Source organism: Desmodus rotundus, chromosome 6, assembly GCF_022682495.2.
Source record: "Desmodus rotundus isolate HL8 chromosome 6, HLdesRot8A.1, whole genome shotgun sequence".
NCBI lineage: Eukaryota > Metazoa > Chordata > Mammalia > Chiroptera > Phyllostomidae > Desmodus > Desmodus rotundus.
The window spans coordinates 159,952,954-159,976,206 of NC_071392.1; the positions used below are offsets into that span (position 1 = coordinate 159,952,954).

The window sequence follows — 23,253 nt, forward strand, 5'->3', positions numbered from 1 at the left end:
CACACTGGCTGTATCTTTATTGCACTTTCGTCACATTGCAGACCAACCCACAGACACGCGCCAGGGGCGCGCGGAGGACCCCGTGCGGCTCACGGACGCCGAGTCTCCAAAGCAGAGTCAGAAGATGAGCTTCGGCCTCGGCTGCCACCCAGGAGAGTCCCAGGTACTTGTGGGTGGCACTGAGAAACGGAGTAACTGGTCATTTTTATCACTCTAAGAGCATATGCTCTTCTACCCCCGCAAGTCCATGCTGGCCACCACGTGGTCTCGGAGGGGACCCTCCAAGTGTGGTCAGGGAGGGAGGAGAAAAGAGCTTTTATTCTCAGTTCGGTCAGGCGCCCGAGGACCCTTTGTGGGGAACATGGCCCAGGAAGAGACCCTCAGTGCGACTCTGGGGTCCGTGCAGACGTCCCTCTATTTACATACTTGTAGTCTGCGCATAAATACAAAACAGTGAGTAAGGCTCCCGTCCGTACAGGAGGGTGGGCCGCCTCTGTCCACGGGCACCCTCCCTGACGCTCTCCCGTCGGGAACAGAACGTGTCCTGTCGAACCCACTGCTGAAGGGCCGCACGTCTGAGGTTCCCGGGTCTGGGAGCGGCCCGGGCTTGGGAGCGTGCGGCGTGGATGTGTGTGTCCGTTCTCAGCGCCGGCTGGCAGCTGCAGTCACTACCTGTCGGTGGAGCCTCTGTGCCCGGGGTCCAGGTCGTCGTCCACCACGCGGCGCAGCCCATCCTTCCCCACACAGTCCCCAACGGCCTGCAGCACGAGGCGCAGGCGCCGGTCCAGGGCCTCCAGGTGCGGTGAGAACAGCACCGGGGCCACTCGGTCCTGGCGCAGGGACTCGGCCATCAGCAGGCTCAGCTTGTACTCCTCCTTGGCCAGCAGCTGCAGCCGCAGGTAGGTGGACTTCCTGATCCTGCGGAGGATGGAGAAGGTGCCGGGCTGACGGGCTGCACGTGGAGACTGGGACAAGCGGAGGGCTAGTGCCTCATCGGCCCCCAGTGGGTCCCGCCTTGCCGGCTGGTGGTGCCCGTGATGCCCGGTAGGCACTGTCACCCCAGGCAGACTCTGGGGAGAGAGGGACAGCCTGCCTTCGGGGTGCAGAGGGTGGCAGAGAGGCTCGGCTGCCGTGTCACCATCTGCACGATGGGCCATTAGGGTGACGAGAAGCTGAGCCCCTGAGCTTGGGCTGGGAAAGCGTCAGGGGAAGGCCCGATGCTGCTAGGGGTGCTGCTGGGCGGCAGGAGGGGCTGTGGGTCACATCTGGGGCTGGGATGCCTTCCTCCTTGAGTTCTGGCATGTGGGGACAGTGGCTCTGCCTCATGTGTGGCTGGGGCAGCAGGGCCCTGCAGGGGGCGAGGCAGGGTGGGGCTCCCAGTGGGGCGGGCGGGTACCTGCAGCACTGCTGTAGAGGCACCAGGATGGACAGCTCGTCATGGGAGTGTTTCCCAAACCTGCCGGAGGAAAAGCAGACCTGTGGAGAGGGCCGGTGGGCAGGGACTGCAGCCCAGGCACCTTCGGGAGCACGGAGCAGAGGGGGGGAGGTTGGAGGCAACTCACAGGCACCCAACACAGGGCCTGGGGCGCTCTGGCCACTGGGCCAAGCAGAAGCTCATCCCCACAGGGTCGGGCAGCCCCAGGAGACGCCGTGAGGCCGGGCGGCCGGCTGAGCGGAGCAGCACCTTTGACGGCAGGGACCGTGTGACCCCACACGTGAACTGTCCAGGTGCCCAAAGCCAGTTTCTCTGAGGCACTGAGCCCTTGCAGCTCGGACCGTCGAAAGGGTCCCCTGCCCGCACACTCCCTTCCCGGTGCACCAGGAACAACTATGCTGCGTGGTCTGGGCAGTAAGGGTCGTTTGTCCCCGTGTTCGGGTCCCAGATGCCTGCTCGCGGGGTAGACGCCCCTGCCTGTTCCTTGGCCAGCAGCCTCTGTAGGCCTCAGTTTCCCCGCAGCCACACAGGGGACGTGACAGGGCCCAGCTCTCACGGTTACCGTGAGGATTAGACGGATACTGTCACAGACCCTTCCTGCCTTCGGGAGCCCCACGCGGCACAGAGTGGACCTTGGGGGCGACCCGGCTTCCCGTCCAGGCTGGAATCCAGGGAGGTAGGGCACGGGGCAGTGGCCAGCCTCTCATGGGGTCTGCAGCAGCAGGGCTCACCCCCTTCCGTTGTCCAAGTGGATGATAAACGTCTCATTCCCGAACTTCTCGAAGGTCTCGTAGTGGTGGCGGTCCATGTTCCCTGCAGAGAGAAGCAAACCCGCCATGGCTTAAAGTCGAGTGTGGCTCCAAGGCGGCTTCCCTCCCTCCCACGTCTGGTCCCGGAGCCCTAACCACAAAGGAAAAGCAGGACTGGGGCAGGGAATGGGGCCCCTCTCCCCACCGCGGCTGCAGCGGCGTCCCCACAGCATGGAGCTCACACAGGGCTGGCTGGACGTACCCATGAGGAAGTCGAAAATGGTCATGTCCATGATGTCCAGGATGCGGTGGCTGCTGTCGTAGGGGGGTGTCCGCTTCACCTCCTTGCAGTACTCGGGGTCCACTTCCCACCTGCAGGGAGCCCGTGTGAGAGGCCAGCCCCCCCAGTGTGGACAGGGAGGCCCGGACCCACTGCTGGGGTGGCGGCCTCACGAAGGGCTGGGCGTGGAGAGCGGGCATCACTATAAAATGATGGGTCTGCAGATGGACACGCCCCCGGCAGGCCGCTCACAGGGGTGCGGGGCCGGGGGTGAGGTGGCCACGCCACTTGGCCCTAGAGTGGTCACAGCTGGAGGCTACTGTCAGCCCGGGGTGCTGGGTGTTTGGAGGGCCGCTGTTCAGGGACATGAGGGACCAGAAGGGTGGGAGGGGGTGGACACCGTGTGTGAACACAGAGGCCGAGCAGGCAGGGCAGCACCCCTTTGGGGCCACGTCTCGCTCTTGGAGTGAGGGTGCCTCTCCAGACCGTCTGATCATGGGGTGGCCATCACATACACGGTGCACATCCCGGTGGACAAGGCCCAACACCCCTCCGGCCCCTGCTTCCTGCTACCAGTGGGCAGAAGCAGGCCCTCCCAAGACCCCGGGAAAGTCGGAATGGGGGAGGGGCCTGGCCTCGGGCAGCTCACACTCACTCCGCCTTCTTGCGCTTGTGGTAGGAGCGTCGCCAAGGGTTCCGCCACGTCTTCCTCTTGGCCAGGGACAGGTCCGGCAGGAAGGCGGCCAGCGAGCCCTCGATCTGGTCGGGCCGCCCACACAGGGCGTGCTCGGTGGAGCAGTAGTAGGAACACTCCCCGTAGAAGCAGACGTTGTTGGCTGTGGGCGGGGCGTGCACTGGTCTGAGGACCCCTGGACCCGCTGGCCCCACCTGCAGTGACCGCCCTGGGCCAGCCCCGGTCCTCCAGGGGGGCTCCCCCAGCTCTCCCCTTCGGCCTCAGCGGCCCGTCCCAAGCCCACACCGCAGGAAACGGGGGCCAGGAGGGCGGCCGGCCACCGAAGGCCGCTCGAGTGTGCGTGAGGGTCTGAACCCAGGAGCTTCCTGCTCACCCTCCAAGTTAAGGGACCGGAGTCTGTGGGGACCCCAGAGTCCGTGCTCAGCGGCCGACAAAGACGTTTGCGCTGTGAGGAGAGCGAGGAGACAACCCCCAGAGTAGGCGCAAAGTCTGCACAGCGTCGTCTGACAAGGACCTGGCGTTTATCCCACGCAAACAACTCTGACAACTCGACATTAGGAAGAAAAGTAGCCCGTCACCAATGGACGAAGGAACTCGACAACTATTTACCAAAGAAGACCTTCAAATGGCCAGAAAGGGCGTGAAAAGATGCTCAGCCTCACTACTCATGGGAGAAATGCCACTTCCCGCCCACTGGGACAGTCCTGATGGAAAGAACCGATCCACCCAAGTGCTGCTGAGGCCGCGGAGAGACTGGAACCCGCCGTGGTGCCAGTGGGAAGGTGACATGGGTGGCCGCTCTGAAAACAGCTCAAGTGTCCTCAGAAGGGAGACGCAGAGTCACCGCAGGACCAGCGAGCCCATCCCCAGGCACGGGGGGGCGGGGGGGGGACCCACCCACAGCTGTCGGGTGGTGTGCGGATCCACTCGCAGACGCCGCTCCGCCCTGGGAGGGCAGTCGGACAAAACCCGCGCGTCGTGTGACCGCATTCACGTGCGGCGCCCAGCAATGGCAAACCCAGACAGGAATACCGAGGGATGCCCGAGGCGGGGGGAGGGGACAGGTGGGGCGTTGGCCAACAGGGACAGGGCTGCTTTGCGGTGGGGGAAACGTCCCGGAATTAGGTAGTGGTGATGTCGTACCACATCGTGAATGGTTTTGACACCGCTGAACAGTGCACCTCAAAATGGCGACTTTTACGACACGTGGATCACGTCTCGATAAAAAGAGCGTCATTCAGAAAGTGCACGCGGCTTGCTGCCAGACCCGCTGGGTGCCGCAGTCCGCTGCTGTCCTGCGAGGCCCCGGCTGCGCCTCTGGCGGACCCGGCTTGCATGTGTATCTCCTGGCGGGGTTTGCTGGAGAAACCTCAGCAGCCTGGGCTGTGCAGGGGCGTGGGAGCCGAGCACCCTGAACCCCACCGTCCCTCCCGAGGGGCCACACCCGAGTCACATTCTCAGCAGTAGCGGAGCCTCTGGCCCCTCTCTGCCAACCCTGAGACTGTCTTTCGGGCAGCTCCACAGTGAGAGCCCTGGAAACAAGGCCTGGACCCACGGCTCACACAGAAGGACGCCAAACTGAGCAGTGGGCACAGGGAACCCCAGTGTGGTCCCAGTGTGGTCCCAGCATTTGAAGCTCTGAAATACGTCACTACAAATGTGGCCATAGAAACTGCACCAGGAGGCGGATGGGCACAGCCACGCGCCCAGGCAGCCCAGCACAGCGGGCCCAGGCCCCAGGTGGTCAGCACCAGGGACAGCAGAGTCTCTGGGGAAAGTTCGGAGACCAGTGGTCTCCCTGGCTGGACCACCTGGAGGAGATTCTGGAGGGCCGGACAGGTTTCCCCAAAAGATTTTCTTCTGCCTTTGAAAACAAGCAGATGGTAGAAACAAGCCCTGTGGCCCCCCCACCCCCACCCGGGGGACAGGCCTAACAGGAGCGCATGCGCAGGCGGCGAGAGCAGCACTCCCGGCCCCTCAGTTGCTGGGAAAGGGGACTGAGCTCCCGGGTACCATGAGCAGCAAGCCGGTTGGCGGCGGGGGTGGGCGCCCCGGGTGAGCTCACCTGGAGAGATGAAGAAGGTTCTCCACAGCTTCTTGTCCCGCGTGACGTCCCGGATTTCCTTGGTCATGTTGATCATCCTGCCGGCCACGGGAGGCACCCGGCGGAAGTCCAGGATCCTGGCGGGAAAGGGTGTGGGGGGGAGGCTTTACCTCATGCCCCTGTGGCTGGCTCCTGGTGGGGACCAGTGAGTGCACCGGTCTCCGCTCCCCCACCGGGCCTGTGGTCCGCCCGGTCTGCAGGACCGGGGTCAGTGCTCCAACCAGCCTGGTAACGTCGTTGCTCTGGGCCCCGCACCACACCCTGAGCGTGAGGCTCCAGAGGGCCGCAGCAGGGTGGCCTGACCCCTGGGCCCGCGGGCTGACCCCAGAGCCAGGCATGCGAACTACCCATGGAGGGGGCAGAGCTGAGTGAGCCCAGGGCCTGCTGACTGTCCGTCCCTCCCAGTCACACATTGGCCACCTGTCCACTCCCCAGCAGCAGGGGGCCTTATGGGTATCAAAGAGGAGTTCATTCTGCAGGCAGAGGTGCCCCCAAGACAGGTGACTATGGAGGGGGTCAGTTTGTGAGAACTTCGTCCCTCAGTCTCTCCCTCACCTCCCAGAGAAAGCTACCCGTGCGACCCCCTGTGCCAAACTCCCAGCATGCGATGCCCCCCCTTCATTCCCAGCAGGCCACCGTCCACCCTGGGGCCCCAGCCACTCCTGAGTCTGTCCTGCAGACGCTGTTCTAGGTGTGGGCACAGCAGGCACGTCCATCTGGGCTGCCCGCTGAGGGCAGAGGCCAGCCCCCCGCCCGGGCGGGGAGAGCTACACGCCCACGGGCTGTGGGCGAATCGACTGCTCAGCACTTTCTCCTCTGTGCACGAGGCAGCCCCGGGCCCACCGCAGGGCCAGCTCGAGCTCAGCGCTCGGACCCCGGCCACCGGCCTCCGCGGGGAGCCGCAGGTGGGCCAGGCTCACCTGTCCAGGTGGAAGGCAGCGATCTCCGCGTTGTGCCTCTCATAGTCAGAGAAATAAAAAAAATCAGGAGGTGTCTCTTGCTCTCTTGTTTGCCTAGAGAAATCGGACAAAACAGAAAGGGCTTGTCCCTGAGAAAACATTCCCACTGAAGGGCACACACGGCTGAGCCCAGTCCCACCTGGGCCCCGGGGCCAGGCCCCGCTTCTCACCATCTCCCGGGCACCCCCCAACCTGGGACTGTTACAGTCAGAAACCTCCCTCTGGCTCTGCTCTCCTCGCTCAGCCTGGGGCTCCGCCACCGCTGACTGCCAGCAGCCCAGCCCTGGCCCTGCCTGTCCCTGTGCCTTCCCTATGCTGCGCCCACATCCCCCCGACCGGTCTTGGCCCCAGGGCCCCTCCCAGCAGCCCCAGACCAAGACTTCTCCACACTGTGGGTCACCGTGTGCAGGGCCTGGCTAAGCATCTGCTCCCAACTGAGGCTCAACAGAGGGGGGGCCGAGGAGTGGCTGAGAAAGATGCACAGGAAGGGGCAGAGATCCGTGTGCAGCAAGAGCCCTCTCCACTGTCGTTTCTTCAAACCCCATCGTCACCCCCACCATCGCTGTCACCACAACCACCACCACCATCATCGTCATCACTGCTATTGTCACCACCACTGTCACCATCATCACCACCATCACCATCATCATCATCATCACCACTGTCACCTCCATGGTCCTCGTCCCCTACCCGTACCAACCTCCCACTGCCCGGTGTGCAGTGCCAATGGCTGTGGGGCTGAAAGGTGAGCGTTTCTACAGGGCAGCACTCTGGCCTCTGTCCCCTCTCCCTGCCTCTGGGTAGGTCACACACTCTGAGCCCTGTGGCTCTGGGAAGAGCCAGACACTTCCTGCGGGCGCTGTGACCAGTTTCTAGGGAAGTTCCTGGTTCCCTGCCACCTGCCACCTCAGGCTTTCCCCTGTCCCCTGCTGTTCACAGAAAGAGGCAGTTTGGTCCCAGCCCGAGGCCACACAGGCCTGGCTGCTCTGGCTTCCAGACGCCCCCTCTCCAGAATGCCCCGAGTGCAGGGTGAGGTGAAATGTTTTTCTGTCTGTGCACTCACAGGCTGTCCTCACGCCTGAGGGGGTGTGGGCGCCCCTCCACCCACCTGTGCCAGTGGCTGGTGTTAAGGCCCCTCCCAATGGGGAGCTCGGGCAGGGGCCCAATTTAACCTGAGCAGGGCGGAGGGTGCACCGGCAGACAGCAGACCCTGGTCGGGGCCCCCTCAGTCCTCTGTTTCGTCAGACACCCATGGGTGGGAGTGGAGGTAGCGGGGGTGGAGGTAGCAACCCGAGCTGGCGGGGGGCTGACTGGCCCCCTCAAGGAGGCTGCGGGAGTGCACTCCGGCCAGTTCTCCACTCTCCGTTTCCCCGGCTGGGATACAGGGATCCTTTCTGCACATCTCCATCCTCACAACATACTCAAGCAGGACTCTGGGGTGCAGCTGGAGGACCCCAGCCCCACTGGCCCCTGAGGAGTCCAGGCCCCCCCACACATAGGGAAGGAGGATGAGGAAAGGCGTGGACTCGTGTGGAAGGCCCCCATGAGGGGCGAGGCTGAGAGCAGGGTGCAAACTCATTTGCTGTGGATGGCCAGGGACAGAAGGAAAGGAAGAGGGACACCCCCCCCGAGAAGTCTAAGAGATGACAGCCCCCTCAAACTATCAGCTCAACTCCCAGCGGCTGTCTCTACTGTCAGCCCACACCCGAGGAGAGCTCAGGGGTCTCTGAACGGCGTGAACTTGCTGCAGGAGGCACGCTGGCCATTCTCAGGGCCAGGCTGCCCAGCAGGGATGGCGTGGGGACCGATGCGGGGAGGCCTGCCACCTCCTGCCACTTCCTGCCACCTCCTGGACCGCACTGCAGAACAGGAGGTGCCACCGCTGACTCAGCCATTCGGGGAAAACACTTCGGAAAAGTACAGAGCCCGCTGCCCCAGGCCAGAGGCTGGACTCGCTGAACCTGGTCAACTGGCAACCTCTCCTTCCTCCAGGTGTCCGGGTGGAAGGTGTGCCCGGGGGTGGGAGGCAGGCAAAGGGCAGTGCCCACGTGGCTCTGGGCTTCCTCCTGGGGCCGGGGGTGGACATGGAGAAGGAGATGCCGCTGGACACGGTGAGCTGGCGCCTGCACCTGCCCGAGGAGGGGGGGACACAGGGAGGCTGTGGACACGCATTTCCTGGAACAGCACTCAGGGGCACAGTGCGCAGAAGGCAGGGTGCTCTGCAGATGACAGGGCCAGCGAGCGAGTGGCCTCCTGGTCAGGCCCTGGGCCTTCTTGGCCCTGAGGGGCGGGGTGAGTGCCCTGAGCCTGCACAGCAGGAAGTGGAGGAGGCCCAGAGGCCAACGTTCCTGGGAAGCGGCAGCCGTGGCCAGAGACCAAGGCAAGGGAAAGGCGGCCTTGGCATTGGGGACGAGGGGACCCAACAGGGGAGAAGAGGCAGAACCTGGAGAGAAGAAGAAGAGCCAGGATCCCAAGGTTCCCGTCCACACCTGCTCCCCCAGGAAGGCCCCCAGCGTCATGCCTCTGCCTGGCGCAGGTGGTCACACTGAGCCAGGGTCCCCTGAGGCCCCAGGTGCCGATGGGAAACTGAGGCCCAGAGAGAGGGGCCTCATGCACACCTATGTGCCCAGTGGGGACAGCCACACTGCAGGACAGGCCACGGGCCCCTTCGGGGAAGGGCGGCGTCTGCAGACTGCAGTCCACACGACACACATACAGACACACGCAGACCGGAGAACAAGCTGGTGCTGGCCGCTGCGCACTGGCACCAGGGCCGTGAGGACTTGGGTGTTGGAGTTGGCTGCGGGGACCCCTTCGGAGCTGCGGGGAAGCAGGGCAGGGGTCTCTTAGCAACACGGCTCCTTTTTTTGGCAGACTGTCTCCAATGCCACGAGCCTCACGGTGACCACAGGGGGCCGACGGGTCTTCCTGCAGGCGCTCGGTCACTGAGGCCCAGACCTGCGCTGCCCCGACTGCCCGGCCAGCGCTTCAGAACCGTGGCTGGCCGCCACACAGGCAACCACAAGGCGGCTTCAACCTGCCACGTCCCTGGAGGCCTTGAGGAGACACCGAGACCCTCTTCAGAGCGGGATGCAGAAAGAAAACAGGCTCTTCTCTCCGGTTGGGAGAAAAAACCAACCCAGAAGAGACTCCCATTCGAGTCAATGCGATGGAAGCCAGTTTAAAAGCGACTCGGAGACCTGTGAGGCCGGGAAGGTCTGAGGCGTTTCCACGGGACAAAGACTGTGATGCAGGCTGGGCCTCAAAGGCGACTGGGGGGGGCGGGCGGGGTGGGTGTGCTTTTGGCCTCAGATCTGAGCGTCTCTAACACCCTCTGTGGCTCCTCCGGTGCTCGTGGAAGTGACTAAGGCTCAAAACTAGGTGGGGATGAGAGCGCCTCCCCCGGACGCCCCAGGACGCAGGTGCGCATGCGCTCACTGTTTCACTGACACTCGGAGGAGACGAGGTCACTGCCCTGCTGGCCGCTGCGCGGTGGAGGAGACCCTCACTAGGCAGCAGGATCGCAGCCTCACCGAGTTTTCCTCCAGCAGGAGGGATACTCGGGTTCGGAGGCCGGTGGCTCGCGGGCTGGCTCCTCCTTGTGGCTGCGCGAGGAGCTCTGTAGTCTGCAGAGCATCCTTCCGGAGCAGCGAACACGGCCAGGCCCTGTCACACCGCTCTGGGAAGAAATGCCCCGACTTCCGCTTTCTTCCCGTACAAGGAAAATGAAGACCACGTTTTCTTCCCCACCTTTTCACCTCCCCCACTTCACGACAAGCAGGGTGCCGGCCCACCCACAAGCAGGCCCCCAGGGGCTGCAACAACCAGAGAACACAGAGACACACTGGATACTGCTGTGCAGGAGAGTGGTTTGGGGGGAAACGACTTGCTTGCTTGGATTTTAAACAAAGGGGATAATCTTTTCCAGAAGCCCCCAGGGAAATGTTGCCACAGTCAGAGAGGGGGAGACCAAGGTGGGGCCATGGGAGTCCCCGGCGCAGCTCCCCACCTGCGCAAGCGGGTGCAGCAGGGCAGGCCTGGAGCGCACTCTCCAGCTCTCACTGAGCTCCCGCGCATCTCCCTGCCCGGGGCTGCAGAACTGTTACTGGTTCCCTCTCCCTCTCTTCTTGTTAAGCAGGGAGTTCCCAGTGGCCACGCAGAGCAAATGGCTAACTTCTGTGGCCAGCCCGGCCCAAGGTGAGCGAACGGGTGTCTGGGGAAGCCGAGTGGCCTCGGTGGGCAGAGAGGGTGGCTCGGCCCCCGCAGCCCATGGAGAGATCGGGCTGGAGCAACGGCCCACTCCGTCCACAGTGGGCCTCGCTAGCGGCCAGTCTGTGCTGGCGCCATGCACTCTGTGGACCGGCAAGGACAGCCACTTCCCAGGCAGCCGTGAGGGCTCAGAGAAGCCTACGCCCACCTCGCCTCGGGGTCCTGTTCCTCGGTCACAACAGAGGCCTGGCCTGGCCCCAGGGCATCTCTGCCTCGAGGCTGGGCTTGAGTCCTCCCCAGGGACTGACCCTCTGAAATGGTCCTGTTTATCTGCTTGCCCGGCTGGCTGTGGGCTCCCGTAGAAATGCAGCTCCGGGCCAGGCGGGACTTTCTGTGTCTGGTTGCTACTGGAAACCTGGTGCCATGATAGCAGCTGCCATCGGCCCTGATGACTGTGCCAGGTGGGGGGGGGCGGGGACAGGGGAGGGATGACCCTGACCACCGAGACTGTAAGGGACCGCCCTTCGGACAGGGCCAGAGGCCCCAGGTCGGCAGTTCCAGCCCAGGCGGGCACGGGGCCTGGCAGCTTCCGTGGAGCCAACTGAGACCTGAGGGAGCATCCTGGCTGGGGCCCCACGGGGAAGATGCTGAGCTCCTGGAAGTCAGAAGGAGGGCAGGGGTGGGTCTGGAGGCCGGCCCAAGCCAAGTGCGGACACAAAAGGGTCCTTGTCCGCCCCTGGCCAGGGTTTCTGCTGGCCCCACACCCAGCGACGGGCTGTTGGGCAACCTGTTTGCCCCGGGCTGAGGGCGAGTGTGGCTCAGAGAAAGCAAGGCTACTTATCGGGGGAACACGAGTACTCAGGCGCTCCCAACTGCGCACCCACCGGCCCAGAAACCCCCCTTCGCCCCAGGGCTTATGCTCGTGAGCCCAGGGGGAGCTCCTGCTCCCTCGGCAACACCCCTCCCCAGGCCTGCTCCCAGGCTCCTTCCCTCCTCCTGCCCCTGGGGCAGCCTCCCACGAGGTCCCACACTGACTTGTGCTGGGGTCTGTCCACTTGCTGCCCAGGCGCCGAGTGCCCAGCACACCGAACACAGGGCCCGACCTCCTGCTGGGGCCGCCGCCCCGCTCTCGGCCCTCCCTCCTCTGCCTGTGCCTGGCGGCCTCGCTCATCCAGAGCGGGCGGGGGCTCCAATGTCTGCACTTAGAAGCACCGGGTAGCAAGGTTTCTGCAGCCGCCACTGTGCACGCGTCTTGGCCGCAAAGGACCCCTGGGTCCCGAAATTGCTGTTCCCAGACGGTTTCACTGGGACACGTTCACTCGCGTTTCTGTTACGTGCGAAAGGACAGAAAGCGGGTGGCCTGTGGGGAGGCTCTGGGCACAGCTGAGTCTGCAGGACGCCCGGCCAAGCCGGGACGCGGTGAATCGAGGCCTACCAGACACACTGTGGGGGGCCCCGCCCTGTGCAAACAGGAGACCAATCAGAAGACCTGAGGCCACTTCGCCACGTGCAGTGACCCCCGGCGTCAGCCGACGTCTCAACAAAGACGCCCCGGCCTGCCTGGCCTCAGCCGGACGTCCGAGCCTGGACTCCGGCCCTGGTTTGCGCCCCAGCCCTTGTTGACATTCAAACCTGTCTGATCCTTGTCTCCTCCTTGAAGGGCAGTCGGTAGTGAGCCTGCCCCGTGACGGGAAGTTCAAGTGACTCCATGCGTCAGTGGCCCATCAGCAGCCCTTGCCCGTGACGTCCAGAGCAGAGACGGTACAAACACCAGCACGAGGAAACAGCTTTTGCGGGGGCGGCATCCCTACCCAGCAGAGCAGCCCCCAGACGTGAAAAAAAAAACACAAGGGGGAAAGAGGCGCAGTGTTGGGAGGGCCGAGTGGCCCCCTGCACACTGGCAGCGGCCAGCATGCGGGGAAGGAGGGGACAGAGGCCCCCAGGAAAAGCCACCTCCTGCAGGCTCTTAGGGGCACCACTGAGAACTTCAGAACTTCAGCCACACACTCGCCTGAACCGCTGCTTACAGAGCAGATGCTTTTTCCAACATCAAACTGTAACACTGCCCTGGCCAGTGTGGCTCAGTGGGTCCGGTGTTGTCCTGCAAGCCGAAAGGACGCCAGTTCGATTCCTGGTCAGGGCACACACCTGGGTTGCCTGTGCCGCCCCAGTCGGGGCACATTCGAGAGGCAACCGATCGAAGTCTGTCTCTCCCGTTGATGTTTTTCTCTCTCTTTCTCCCTCCCTTCCTCTCTCTCTAAAAGTAAATAAATGCAATCTTTAAAAAAAAAACCCTTAAATACATCAAAATCACATGCACCACCAGAACCTACGTCACACACCCTCAGAATCAAGGAGGACACCACAGACGTGACAAGGGCCTTGCATCTGAGACGCACACAGAGGTCTCACAGCCTGTTCACAAACACACCCCAACTACCGAAAGGGAAAAGGCCGGAACCCGCACTTCTGCAAAGACGTACCAGTGGCCAACTGGACGTGCAGACCCGCGGCCTGCCGTCAGCCGGCAGGGACGCGCACGGGAGCCCACAGGAGGCCCGGCTTCCCGCCCGCCAGCATGGCCGTAATCAGAGGGCGGTAATGAGGGGTGTCGGCGAGCGGTGAGGCGCGGTGGGATTACGGGGGTAACTGCTGTGGACAGCAGTCTGGCAGTTCTGCGAGCGGCGAAATCCAGTTACTACGCAACCCCGCGTTTGCACTCCTGGGGTTTTGCCCCAGAGAAACGAAAACATGCGTCCGCTGGAACCTGGCACGTGAACGTCCCTACCGGCAGGATCCGCAGGATCCGTACAGCCGGCGAGCGGGGGTGGCCCGCACACCCACAGCGGAAGCACGCACGGACGCCACACAATGGAACAGCATTCTGCCTCAGAAGGGGGCCCAGCCCAGCCACCACCACGAGGACACGACCGAGCGAGGGACGCGGTCACAGAGAACACGCATGGCATGGCATGATTCGAGTCATGTGAAGCTCCAGAGCAGGAAAACCCATGGAGACAGGGGTGGGCCAGGGGCTGTCCGGGCCCGGAGGAGGGCCGGCAGGAATCGGGGGGCACTGCAGGCCCCCGATGACGCCCTGCTCTGGTCGTCCAGGGTCACACTGATGGGACCTGCGGGACGCTAAGTCCCGTGTGCGGCACTTAGGTGGTGGCGACACCTTTCTTCGCTACCTGTCATTTCACAAAATGGTGCAGAACCTCCTGAGGCCACTGAGCGAGGACTGGCCGTGCAGCTTCTCTCGGGAGTGAGGAGCAGCCCCCGATACCGAGCATGCCCACTGGCCGACACGCACCGAGTCTGCCGAATGGCAGGCGTGAGTGGGTGCAGGGTCAGTGTGCGCTGTGTGAATTGTGTCTTGAGAAAGCCGTTAAAGTCTCGCGCGGGGGCCCAGGAACTAGTGGGCTAACGTGTTCGTTACATGCTTTTTGACGCCTGTTCGAAACACGTGGCCCTTCAGCGGTTACGTCGCCCACAGGTGGCAGGACCCCCAGACCCCACCCACGTCGCCGGCTGCCCCCCTCAACTTACCTGCTTCAAGATGGGGGGGAAATACTACCACCTAATTAGTTCACACTGTTGTACCAACAGCTTACACACATGATACGTTCATAAAAGAAAGGTTTTAAAATTTTAAGATTAAACAGAAAAAAAATCTGTATTTGTAGCTTATCTTGAAAATTACGGATCAGGGCACATGTCCAAGACCTGGTGAAGCTGCCTTTCCACCAGCCCTCGTGCCGGCCGGCCCCCCCCGACCCCCGGCTCCGGCACAGACCCATCTCCGCGCCCCGCCCCCCAGCCGGCGTGTGGCACTCACTTCATGGGCTTGAACAGCGCCTGCCCGTAATTCTGGAACGTCATGATGAGCTTGAGCTGTGTGCCCCCCGACTTCATGGCTGCAGGGGAGGGAGAGAGACACAGGGTCACCCGCTGCCCCAGCGAGGCCAGCTCACCACTGACCCCACGGCCTGGACCATGGTTGGGGCCGAGGGCCGCCCTCTGCCAGGGAAGTTTGGGGTTTCCTGCAGTGATGCGGACACCCCTTGCCCCCTGTCCCAGGCACCGTCTTTCTCTCGTCTGGGGCTTGCGTCTTCCCACAATGCCCGCCACTCTCTCTGCCAGGCAGGCTGGCCCCCTCCACACCCACCACAGCCTCACAGTGCCTCCGTGCCCACCCTCCCCCCCTCTGTGCAGACCCTGGGCGTCAGCTCAGTTGTCCCAGCGCCCCGAGGTCACGTCCCCAACTGTGTCCCAATAGACTATTAATTAACCCTGACCGAGGGCTAATTCACTGCATGCGCCGACCTACATTAACAGAATGCCGTAACGCATAAGCAGACGTGTCGCTGCCCATCGGCGCGGGAGACCCTGTGGCTGCCAACGCGCTCGGGCTCCACCACTGCCGCCGGCTGCAGGCCACCGCCCGCCCCCTCAGACCCGGGAGCCGCAGTTGCTGCAGGCCTGCACCGCACGTCTCCGTGAGGCAGCGCACTTGTGTTCTGGAAACAGTGCCCTTGAAGGGAACAGGGAACAGCGGCGCGGGTGGATGCCCAGCCTCCTGCCCTCGGGTGCGCGGCGGCGTGGGACACGCACCTGTCGGATTCCAGGGCGCAGCTGCTGTCAGGGCAAATGGAGAGAGCAGGTGAGGAGCCTGTGTCAGCACCGCAGGGCTTTTGTCCTTGACCTGGGACTGGAGGGTGAGGGCGGGAAGGAGAGTCCACACCCTCCCACCCCGGGGACGAACTGCAGCCCGTCCAGCCCTGTGCTGGGGTCTGGCTCTTCGGGCATTTTCAGTTCTCTTTCTCCAGGTCCTGGACACGGGGACCCACAGCTGCCACCCTGCCACCTGGGGCGGGCGGGGCCCGGCGGCCTTTCTGGTGCTGGAGCAGCGGCAGGACAGCCATGCAGCCCCCAGGCACCACCTCTGCTCCTCAACCAGGGAGTCTTGGTCGCCAGCTCCTCCCTCCCGTGGGGCTGTCCCCCTCGTCCAGGCCCGGCTGCGTTTCCGGCAGGGCTGCCCGAATCCTCTCCCACGGCGCGGCTTTTCCTTTTTAAGTCATTCCGGGTACGGCGTCGTTTATCCTTTGCATCCGTGACCGTACAGGACAGCGCCAGCCGGGGAAGGCACCGCACGCCTGATCCCACGCTGAACGGAGGAGAGAACGTCTGGAGCCTTTTCCAAGGCGGTGGCAAGGCCACACAGCTGCCAGGAGCCTGGCTGCAGACACAGCCCTGTCTGCCTGTCGCTCACGAAGCAGGAACAGGTAGAAGGCTCAGAGGAGGGGGCGGCTTCTGGAACCGCCCTGAGAGCTCCAGGGGCCTCGCAGGCCCACACTCCTGCAGCAGCTTCCCGGCAGGGTCAGCATGCGGTGAACAGCTCGAAGGCTGAAGTGCCCGCCCGGCCAACGCCAAAGCCAGAACCCTATGCCAAGAACAGGGACGTGCGGACTGCGAGTGAGTCTCCACTCTCGGAGGCCTCAGTTTCCCTTCTTAGAGTGGCCACTGGAAGGTGGTCGGATTTCCGGCTCTTTAAATTTAGAACTTTTTACACCACCCTCTGGGTCACCGGCACTTCCACGCCTGTCTTTCCTTCCATCTCACGCTCGGGCAACCGTAGCGCTAACTCTCGAATCCTCAGGTTGGCTCTGCACTCCAGTGAGGGGCTGCCCTCCAGGCTTCCCCATGGGGTGCAGCCCACCTGGTCCCACAATGCTAGGGCTGGGGCCACCAGCAGCAGGCGGCTCCTACCTAGGGGCCCTCGTCTCCAAAGCTGCCCCGACAGGATCTGCTAGGCTGAGGGCCCAGCCAGGGACTCTCTGGCATCCGCTAAGGGGCAGACACTCCCGGGTACAGTGTGCTCACTCACTAGGGTTGCCTGCAGCTTGGCCCTCCCTGGTCCCTCTCCTGCTCTCAGCAGGCAGGAGGCCTGGGCTGGCACACCTGAGCACCGTGCCCCTCTGCTTGGGGGTGGGAGGGCCTCCTGCTTCCCCAGACTCGGGGCCTTTGCACCAATGTGAACTCACCCCGGAGCATCTGCAGACCCAGGCAGTCGCAGCATCTGGCCCAGTTTCTGGCCAAGGCCCTTCCCCCGGCCGCCTCGCAAGGGGCTCTGGCCGGCCCTTGGGGACCTTGCCCCGTGCTGCTCTCACGGTTCTCTGTTTACTCCGGGGTCCCCTCCACGGCCCTGCAATGCGAGTTTCCAGGGCCCGTGACACAGTGTCTGGGGGCAGGACTGTCTGGCGGCTCTGACAGTCTCAGATGACCGAAGTGCTGGTGGTGCAGACACAGCACTGAGTGCGTGACGTCTGGACGGGTCCGGGCAGAGCCCTGGCGCTCAGCACACTCTGACTTCACTCCAGGTGAAAAACAGGGGTTATGAACAGTCTCGCCGGTCCAGGTGTGCCCCCCTGTGAGTTCAGGTTGAGTCAGGGTTTGGCTGTCGAATCAGTTGTTTGGACTTCAGATTTGCGGGCTGGAGACGGCAGGGGCCAGGACGTAACCACCCAAGGCTCCCTGTGAGCACTGGGGAGGGTGATCCTGGGGCCCAAAGTCGCCAGGACAAACCCCAGGACCACTGTCCTGCCGGGGTGGGGGGCAGCACCAAGCCAGCACTCATTAGCGCCCACAGAGTGACGGGGAATGGCCAGCCTCTGCTCCAAAGGGCCCAGCGCCCCAGGGAACAGACAGGGTTCGGACCCGCTCAGTCGTTGCGCCCGCAGGGAGAGCGAGATCTGCTCAGACAGCCCGCAGGACAGCGACAGCCCGGTCACACCCAGACAGAACCCTGGGGTAGGGGCACCCCAAGGCCAGGCCCCCACAGGAGTGGGAGGAGGAGGGTGCCCAGGATGGGCAAAGCTGCCTGTGAGGCCTGGAGGCCTGACGCCCTCTGCAGCTGCCCTGGGGCGCGGAGCTCTGGCCCCTGACCCTGCCTTTGCCCTCCAGGGGGGCCGCGGAGGCCCAGACTGCAGAGCACTAGTTAATATTTTACGAGCTCACGGGCTCACCACCTGCAGAGTAGGATGCGGTGTCCTGAGCAGGCCCACTTGGCAGATGGGGAGACTGAGGTGGAGAGAAGCCCCGGCAGCAGCGTGGACACTCCACTTGCCTGAACCTGCCGAGACGCTGGCTCATTTCCTGGGAGCACCCCCAGCCGCTGGAGAAAGGTGCTGTTACCCAGGCCCGGTCCAGCTCCTTTCCTCACACGAGGTCCCCCTCGTCCCCCCTGAGGGCCGTCTCCGCTCTGAATGCTCCCGGACTGCACCCTGCGGCACCCACAGCATCTTCTCTTGGTCAGTATGTGTGTCTCGCGCCTGCCTGGAGCTCAGGTCAGGGGGCAGCAGAATCTCTCTGCGACGGGATTTGTCCCCAGTAACTGCCCTCCACCCAGGAGGGGCCTGAGAGGCAGGCAGTGCCCACGAAGCCCACTGAACGGATGAAGGAGCTGGTCAAGGCGCTGGATCTTTCTTTAACAGCCACGCTGCTCTCAGAGTGAAAGGGGCACCCCACTGCGGGTATCTCCAGCCCAGCCTTTCACAGGAGCTGCCTCCCAGCTCACCATGAGGCCCCGGACCCCAGACCCCGGACCCCTGTCTCACGAGGGTGCACGCCACCTGCTAGGAGAGGCCATCGCCCTGTCTTCTCCTAGTCCATGAGCTCAGGCCGAGAACGTCAAAACCAGTCTGTAAAGGGCTCTGGAGAACTCACCTGCCTGTCGCACAGGTGACACCTGACTGCCCTTTGTCAGCAGCTGGACAGAACCCCAGGTGGCCGGAACCTGTCCAGCACAGGGGCCGCTTACTGCACACCAAGAAGCGGTGCCCGGAGCTGCCTGCTCTGTGTACAGCGTGGAGACCTGCACTCATGTGCCCCCGCCAGCTGGGGCGCACCCACGCCAGGGCTCAGCCTGCCCCCATGCTTCTCCGAGCCACCAGTGACTAACAGGGACTTTCCCAAAGAATCGCCTACAGGCCCGAGAACAATGGCACCAAACCTCCACACTCAGAGACTGCGCTGGCACATTTTCCTGAAATTAGTGACTTGGTGCCTTTCTTTGTCCAGCTCCGTGGAGCCCAAAGTGCTCAGAGATGCTGCCTCCTGACGACTAAGCACGTGGGTCTCCACCCTGGACAGCAGAGCCCTGGCCGCTCACCGTCCACATGGAATGGAGGAGCACCTGGCTGCTCTCCGACGCTGGCCCAGCCACAGGGAGCCCTCTGGGTGCGGCTGAGGGAGGGGCCGCAGCCCCCAGGGGCACGCCCTCTTCACTGGAGGAGGGGCCTGTTGTCTAAAAGGGCTGGGCCCCTCCGCACAAGTGCCTACAGGGGCACGTCCCCTGTCCCCTCTCTCGAGGCCTGCAGCTCCCAGGCCCGTGGGACCCACCGACGGAGACCTACCGACGCTCGTTATCCTCTGCACGCCGAGGTCCCGCAGCAGGGCGTCCACTGCCGGGTTGTGTCTGGAGTACAGCTCGTAGCGGTTGATGCCGATGTGGAATTTGAGCCAGTTGGGGTAGCTGTCCACTGCTGCCTCCCCCGTGGGCAAGAATTCCTCATTTTCGGGACCTTCCTGGGGCCTGTGGCAATGAGGGTGACCGCCGTCAGCAGGAAGAGGACAGAGAACGAGAGGGGGTTGGCCGCAGATGCCACGGGCTGGACTCTGGGTCCAGAGCATGCGTTCATTAAAAGGCACCTCTGTGCTGGCAGGACCCTGCCTCATCCGCGCTTTTCTGCGGCTGCTGCTGGGCTGAGTAATAACACATCTCAAGGCCCGTAATTCCTACTTACCCTCAGAGCCGCCACAGACAGCTGTAACTACCGCAGCACCAACCCCGGGACGTCAGCACAGGGCCCCACCAGGTCTGTCCTGGGGTCACCAAAACAGCCCGACAAGCATGACGTCAGTATGGGGTACCAGGGGCCTCGGCGCTTCCCGGGGCGGGAGGATGGGCTCATCTCTGACCACAGCCTGAGTGCGACTCACAGACACGCCCAGTCTGTCAGAGTTGCTCCCCGGGAGCCCTGCTTTGGTTCCAGCAACCGGGGCAGGGATGATGCAATACGCTAAATTTGGTTTTAATGAGAGCAGGCCTGGGTGGGGAGAGAGGAAGGAGGCAGGACCTGCCTGCCACCCACGAGGACGTCCTCACGTGCGTCTGGACACAGGGGCCGGTCTGGGGGCCAGCAGGCCCTGCTCCCTGCTGGGCTGCAGGGAAAGGTGGCCTTGTCTCCGCTCTCATGCACTGGCACGTGAGGTCCGTTGGCCCTGAGCCCCCTCCCACAGTGGACATGGTGGGGACCTTGGGGGCCATCTCTCCTTTGAAAGCCACCAGCCAGGGCCCTGTTCCGATCTCCAAGCTTTGAGCTTCTCCTTGATCCTGGCCAGCAGAGAAAGCCCAGAGGCCCCCAAACGAGCACCTGGGGGTGTTCAGACACAGAACGAAGGGCCTGGTCAACTGTCAGGGAGATGGGCCCTTACGAGATGTGCTCGCCCGGCCTGCCCCTCCCGGCCTGGGCGGCCTGCTGCAGGCCGTGTGTTCCAGCCTCGTTGCTGGTTAATGTTTCACTGCTCTGGCGGCAGCACCTGCTCATTTTGATCTTTGTGGCTGAGGAGGGCCTGGGGGGAAGGGCTTAAACCTGAGCAGCTTAAAGCGATGTTTGTGGACGATGCTTCCGGCCTCTCACGAAACTGCCACCCCGAGCAGCCGGCAGGGCGGGCACAGCGGCTGGCGGGGCCCCGGGGAGGCTGCTTCGGAGCCTGCACGCCCTCAGCGGACGGTGTTCTCGGTGACTGGCTCACACAGCTCCCTGGGCCTCTCCAGACCGTCCTGGCGTGTCTGCCAAGTATCTGAAAACCTGGCAGCCAGCAGCTTCCCGGGAAGGGATGGGGGTGGGCTCGCCCTCACTCCTCACTCCCTCGCGGGCTCATTCATTCACTGCCTGACTCCCCTTCTCAAGCCAGCATCCAGGGCGGCAGAAGCACTGGCTGTCCCGGCTCTGCTTGCCCAGCGCCCAGGGCACAGCCCTTCCCCAGCGGCACGGTCGGTCGTCTGCGGACAAAGCTCCCCTTCCCAGGGGCCGCTGCCTGTCCGCACACAATGCCCGGGACGCAGAAGGGCCTTTTCCGGGCAAACCGCACAGGTGGGTCTTAAAGGACGAGCGGGGTCGGCCCTGCCAGCACCCACCCCGAGTGGCCCACGATCCCGCTCACCAGTTGGGGTTCTCTGCCGCCGCCTTGGGGTTGAACCTGATGTCGCTGTTCACGTTGAAGAGAACGTCGTTCTCCGTTAGCGGCGGGACGGCGACCTGGTACAGCGGGTGTTCAAACAGCCTGGCCAGGAGGGAGCCGTCCCCGCTCGGGCCAGGGGGCGGCACCGACCGGCGGGGACCGAGGTCTCGGAGCAGCGGCCGGTGCGCGGGGTCGCGGGGCCTGGGGGCGCCGGGATCCTGCCGCCGCGACGCGCCCTTGGCCGGCTCGGCTGCGGGCGGCAGTTTCTCCAGCGAGTGGGACGTGAGGTTGGAGGAAGGGTCGGAGCTGAAGTCCTGCAGGATGCGCAGCGTGTGTTTGTTGGGCCAGCCCGAGTCGCCGGCGGCCGAGGCGGGGGCCGGAGGCTCCCCGGGCCGGCCCCGCGCCTTGGCCCAGCCGGGCGCCGCCGCCTCCGCCGCGGGCTGCGCGCAGGAGCAGCCGGGCTCCCCCGAGGGCCGGGCAGCGCGCCGCTCCAGCTTCGGCAGCAGGTCCAGCACGATGTGCAGCGCGCAGGCCACCAGGAACACCACCAGGATGAGCACTCGGAACCTGCGCACCAGGATCATCTTCGCGGCCGGCGCCCAGCGCGGCCTGGGGCTCCGGCGCCCTCCTCAAGCGGTCCCGCCCGAGCCCCTCTAGCACTGGCCAGGCACGAAATCGGCGCCGCGGCTCCGGTCAAGGTCCATCTGGCTTCGGACAGCTACCAGCTCGGGGGCTGTCCCCGGGCCCGCGCCACGTGTAAGGAGCCCACCGCCAAATCGCACGCTCGCCGGGCCATCTCGGGGCCGTTCCCTCTCGACTGTCCGGAGCGGCCGCGCCCTCGGCGGCGGGGCCCAATGGCCTTCGTCCGCGGAGCTGGGGGCGCAGTCGGGTCAGGCCCGGCGCGCGAGGTGGCCGGCGCGGGTCTCCGGCCGCGCTCATCGGGCGCGCAGGCTCCCCGCGCGGCGGCTCATGCCCGCCGGGGCGCGGCGGCCTGGAGGTGGTGGCGGCGACCGTGCGGCGCAATCCGTTCCGGGGCTCGGTGGGCCGCGCTAGGCGCCGGGCTGGCCAGGCGGAGAAGGGGCGGCTCCTTCGGGCAGGGCTCGGCTCTCTCCCGCTGCGGCCGGGAGGCGGGGACCTGGAGGGGAACGAGGGCGCAGAGTCGCGGGCACGGAGGGGGAGGCGGGTGCGGGGGGTGGGGGCCCTCGGAGCGGCTGGCAAGATCCACAGCAGGTGCAGCGGCGGTCCCTGGAGTGCTGCGCCCTCGCGGACGAGCCTCTCGGCGACCCGCGCCCGGGCGGGCAGATATCCGAGCGCCGCGGAGCCGCCCCCCGCGTCAGCGTCCGCAGATTGGCGGAGCGGCAGCCCCGCGAGTCACTGCCGGCCCGGCCGACTCCGCTCCCTTTCTCCTTCCTCCTCCCCTCGGCCGCGCCCCGCGATGCCTGTGCAGCTCCGGGCCCGCTACGGAGAGGGCGCCTTCCGTCCGCGGTTTGCCGAGAGGAGCCGGAGACGCCCGAGAGAGGGCGCCGGGAGCGCGCGGGGTCGGCGCTCGGGGCTCCTGCGGCCAAGGAGTGTCGCCGCGCCGCCGCGGACGCTGTCCCGGTGGGCTCTCCGGCCAGGCCGCTGCGCCCAGGGCTTCTGCCCGCCCGCCCGGGGCCTGCTGCGGCCTCTGTTCGGCTGAGCCCAGGGCCAGAAGCCCAGGCCACGTACCTCCCCGGAGCTTCTGGGCGTCTGCGCCGCCAGACGGCGACCTTGTGCCCCACCCCCTCGCCGCGGGAGACGGGGCGGAGGAGGGGACGCTGGGGCCACCGCCCGAGACAGCGAGAGGAGCCAGGAGCGCGGTATTTGACCCAAATCCAGAGCGGACCCTAGAACGGCGGCCAGGCTCCAGCAGCCGGCCGGGCCCCACCCTACCCAAGGGGACCCCACTCGCGGCTTAACTCTGGCAGCGCCGGGAGCTGGGACTCGCTGGGCAGGGAGAGGGGCCGGCGCGTGGCGAGGCTGTGTGTCACTTTCTCCCAGAAGCTCAGAGTCAGCCGCCCACCCCCAGGGGCGCGTTACTTCCACATTGTGGCCTCTGCTGGGCCCACACAGCCTCGGGACCGGCGGCCCCCAACAGGGGCTGTGAGTGGGAATGTGCACTCTGCCCAGGGCCAGAGTGAGGAAGGTAAGGGAGCCTGGCGGGCTTCCACCCCCGCCCAGAGAGGCCCTGCAAGGAGAACCGCCCCAAACACAGGCTCTCCAGCCCACAGAGAAGGCAGTCTGCTGGGGGAGTCCCGGGGTGGGAGCCCCGTACTTTCCCACGCACTGGGCGCCCACTGCCCTGCAGGGCCTCGGCTTCCTCTCACGTGGGTCAGGGCCCATTGTCTCTGATCAGCCTGGGCACCCAGATGCTTGTTCAGGGAAGGAGGGTGGTCTCCACTCACCTGGTTGGAAACGGAGGAGAGGGCTGGACTCAGGCCCCCAGGAGCTGGAGCTGCAGGTTGGGGGGCGGTGGGAGGGAGAGGGTGACGGTGTGTTTGAGTGGGGGTGGACACTGGGGCAGGGTTGTCCTTGGAGCCGGAGCTCCCCCTCTCTGTCC

General features: G+C 64.8%; 1 protein-coding gene across 2 annotated transcripts; it reads right to left on the reverse strand.

Moving 5' to 3' along the window:
• On the reverse strand, positions 1-22,500 carry FAM20C (FAM20C golgi associated secretory pathway kinase). 2 transcript variants are annotated; one of them, XM_024576831.3, is made up of 11 exons: positions 20,658-22,500; positions 18,845-19,023; positions 15,045-15,068; positions 14,269-14,347; positions 6,183-6,275; positions 5,224-5,339; positions 3,120-3,300; positions 2,447-2,556; positions 2,167-2,248; positions 1,397-1,456; positions 1-918 (listed from the first exon to the last, which is right to left on the reverse strand). In XM_024576831.3, exons 1-11 carry the CDS (start codon positions 21,257-21,259, stop codon positions 669-671), a joined length of 1,776 nt encoding a protein of 591 aa, XP_024432599.3. In that variant the 5' UTR covers positions 21,260-22,500; the 3' UTR covers positions 1-668. The 2 variants fall into 2 exon arrangements, with proteins under 2 accessions (XP_024432599.3, XP_045040917.2); XM_045184982.3 differs by lacking the exon at positions 15,045-15,068 and having other exon boundaries at positions 20,658-22,498.
• Positions 22,501-23,253: the final 753 nt, after the last annotated feature.

What these genes read in the sequence shown, in the direction of transcription:
- FAM20C (XM_024576831.3), bottom strand. Translation starts at nt 21,259, where the DNA reads ATGATCCTGGTGCGCAGGTTCCGAGTGCTCATCCTGGTGGTGTTCCTG. An exon ending in GCGCTGTTCAAGCCCATGAA is followed by an intron (nt 6,276 to 14,268) that starts GTGAGTGCCACA and finishes CGATTTCTCTAG; the next exon opens with GCAAACAAGAGAGCAAGAGA. An exon ending in AACCTTCTTCATCTCTCCAG is followed by an intron (nt 3,301 to 5,223) that starts GTGAGCTCACCC and finishes CCCCGCCCACAG; the next exon opens with CCAACAACGTCTGCTTCTAC.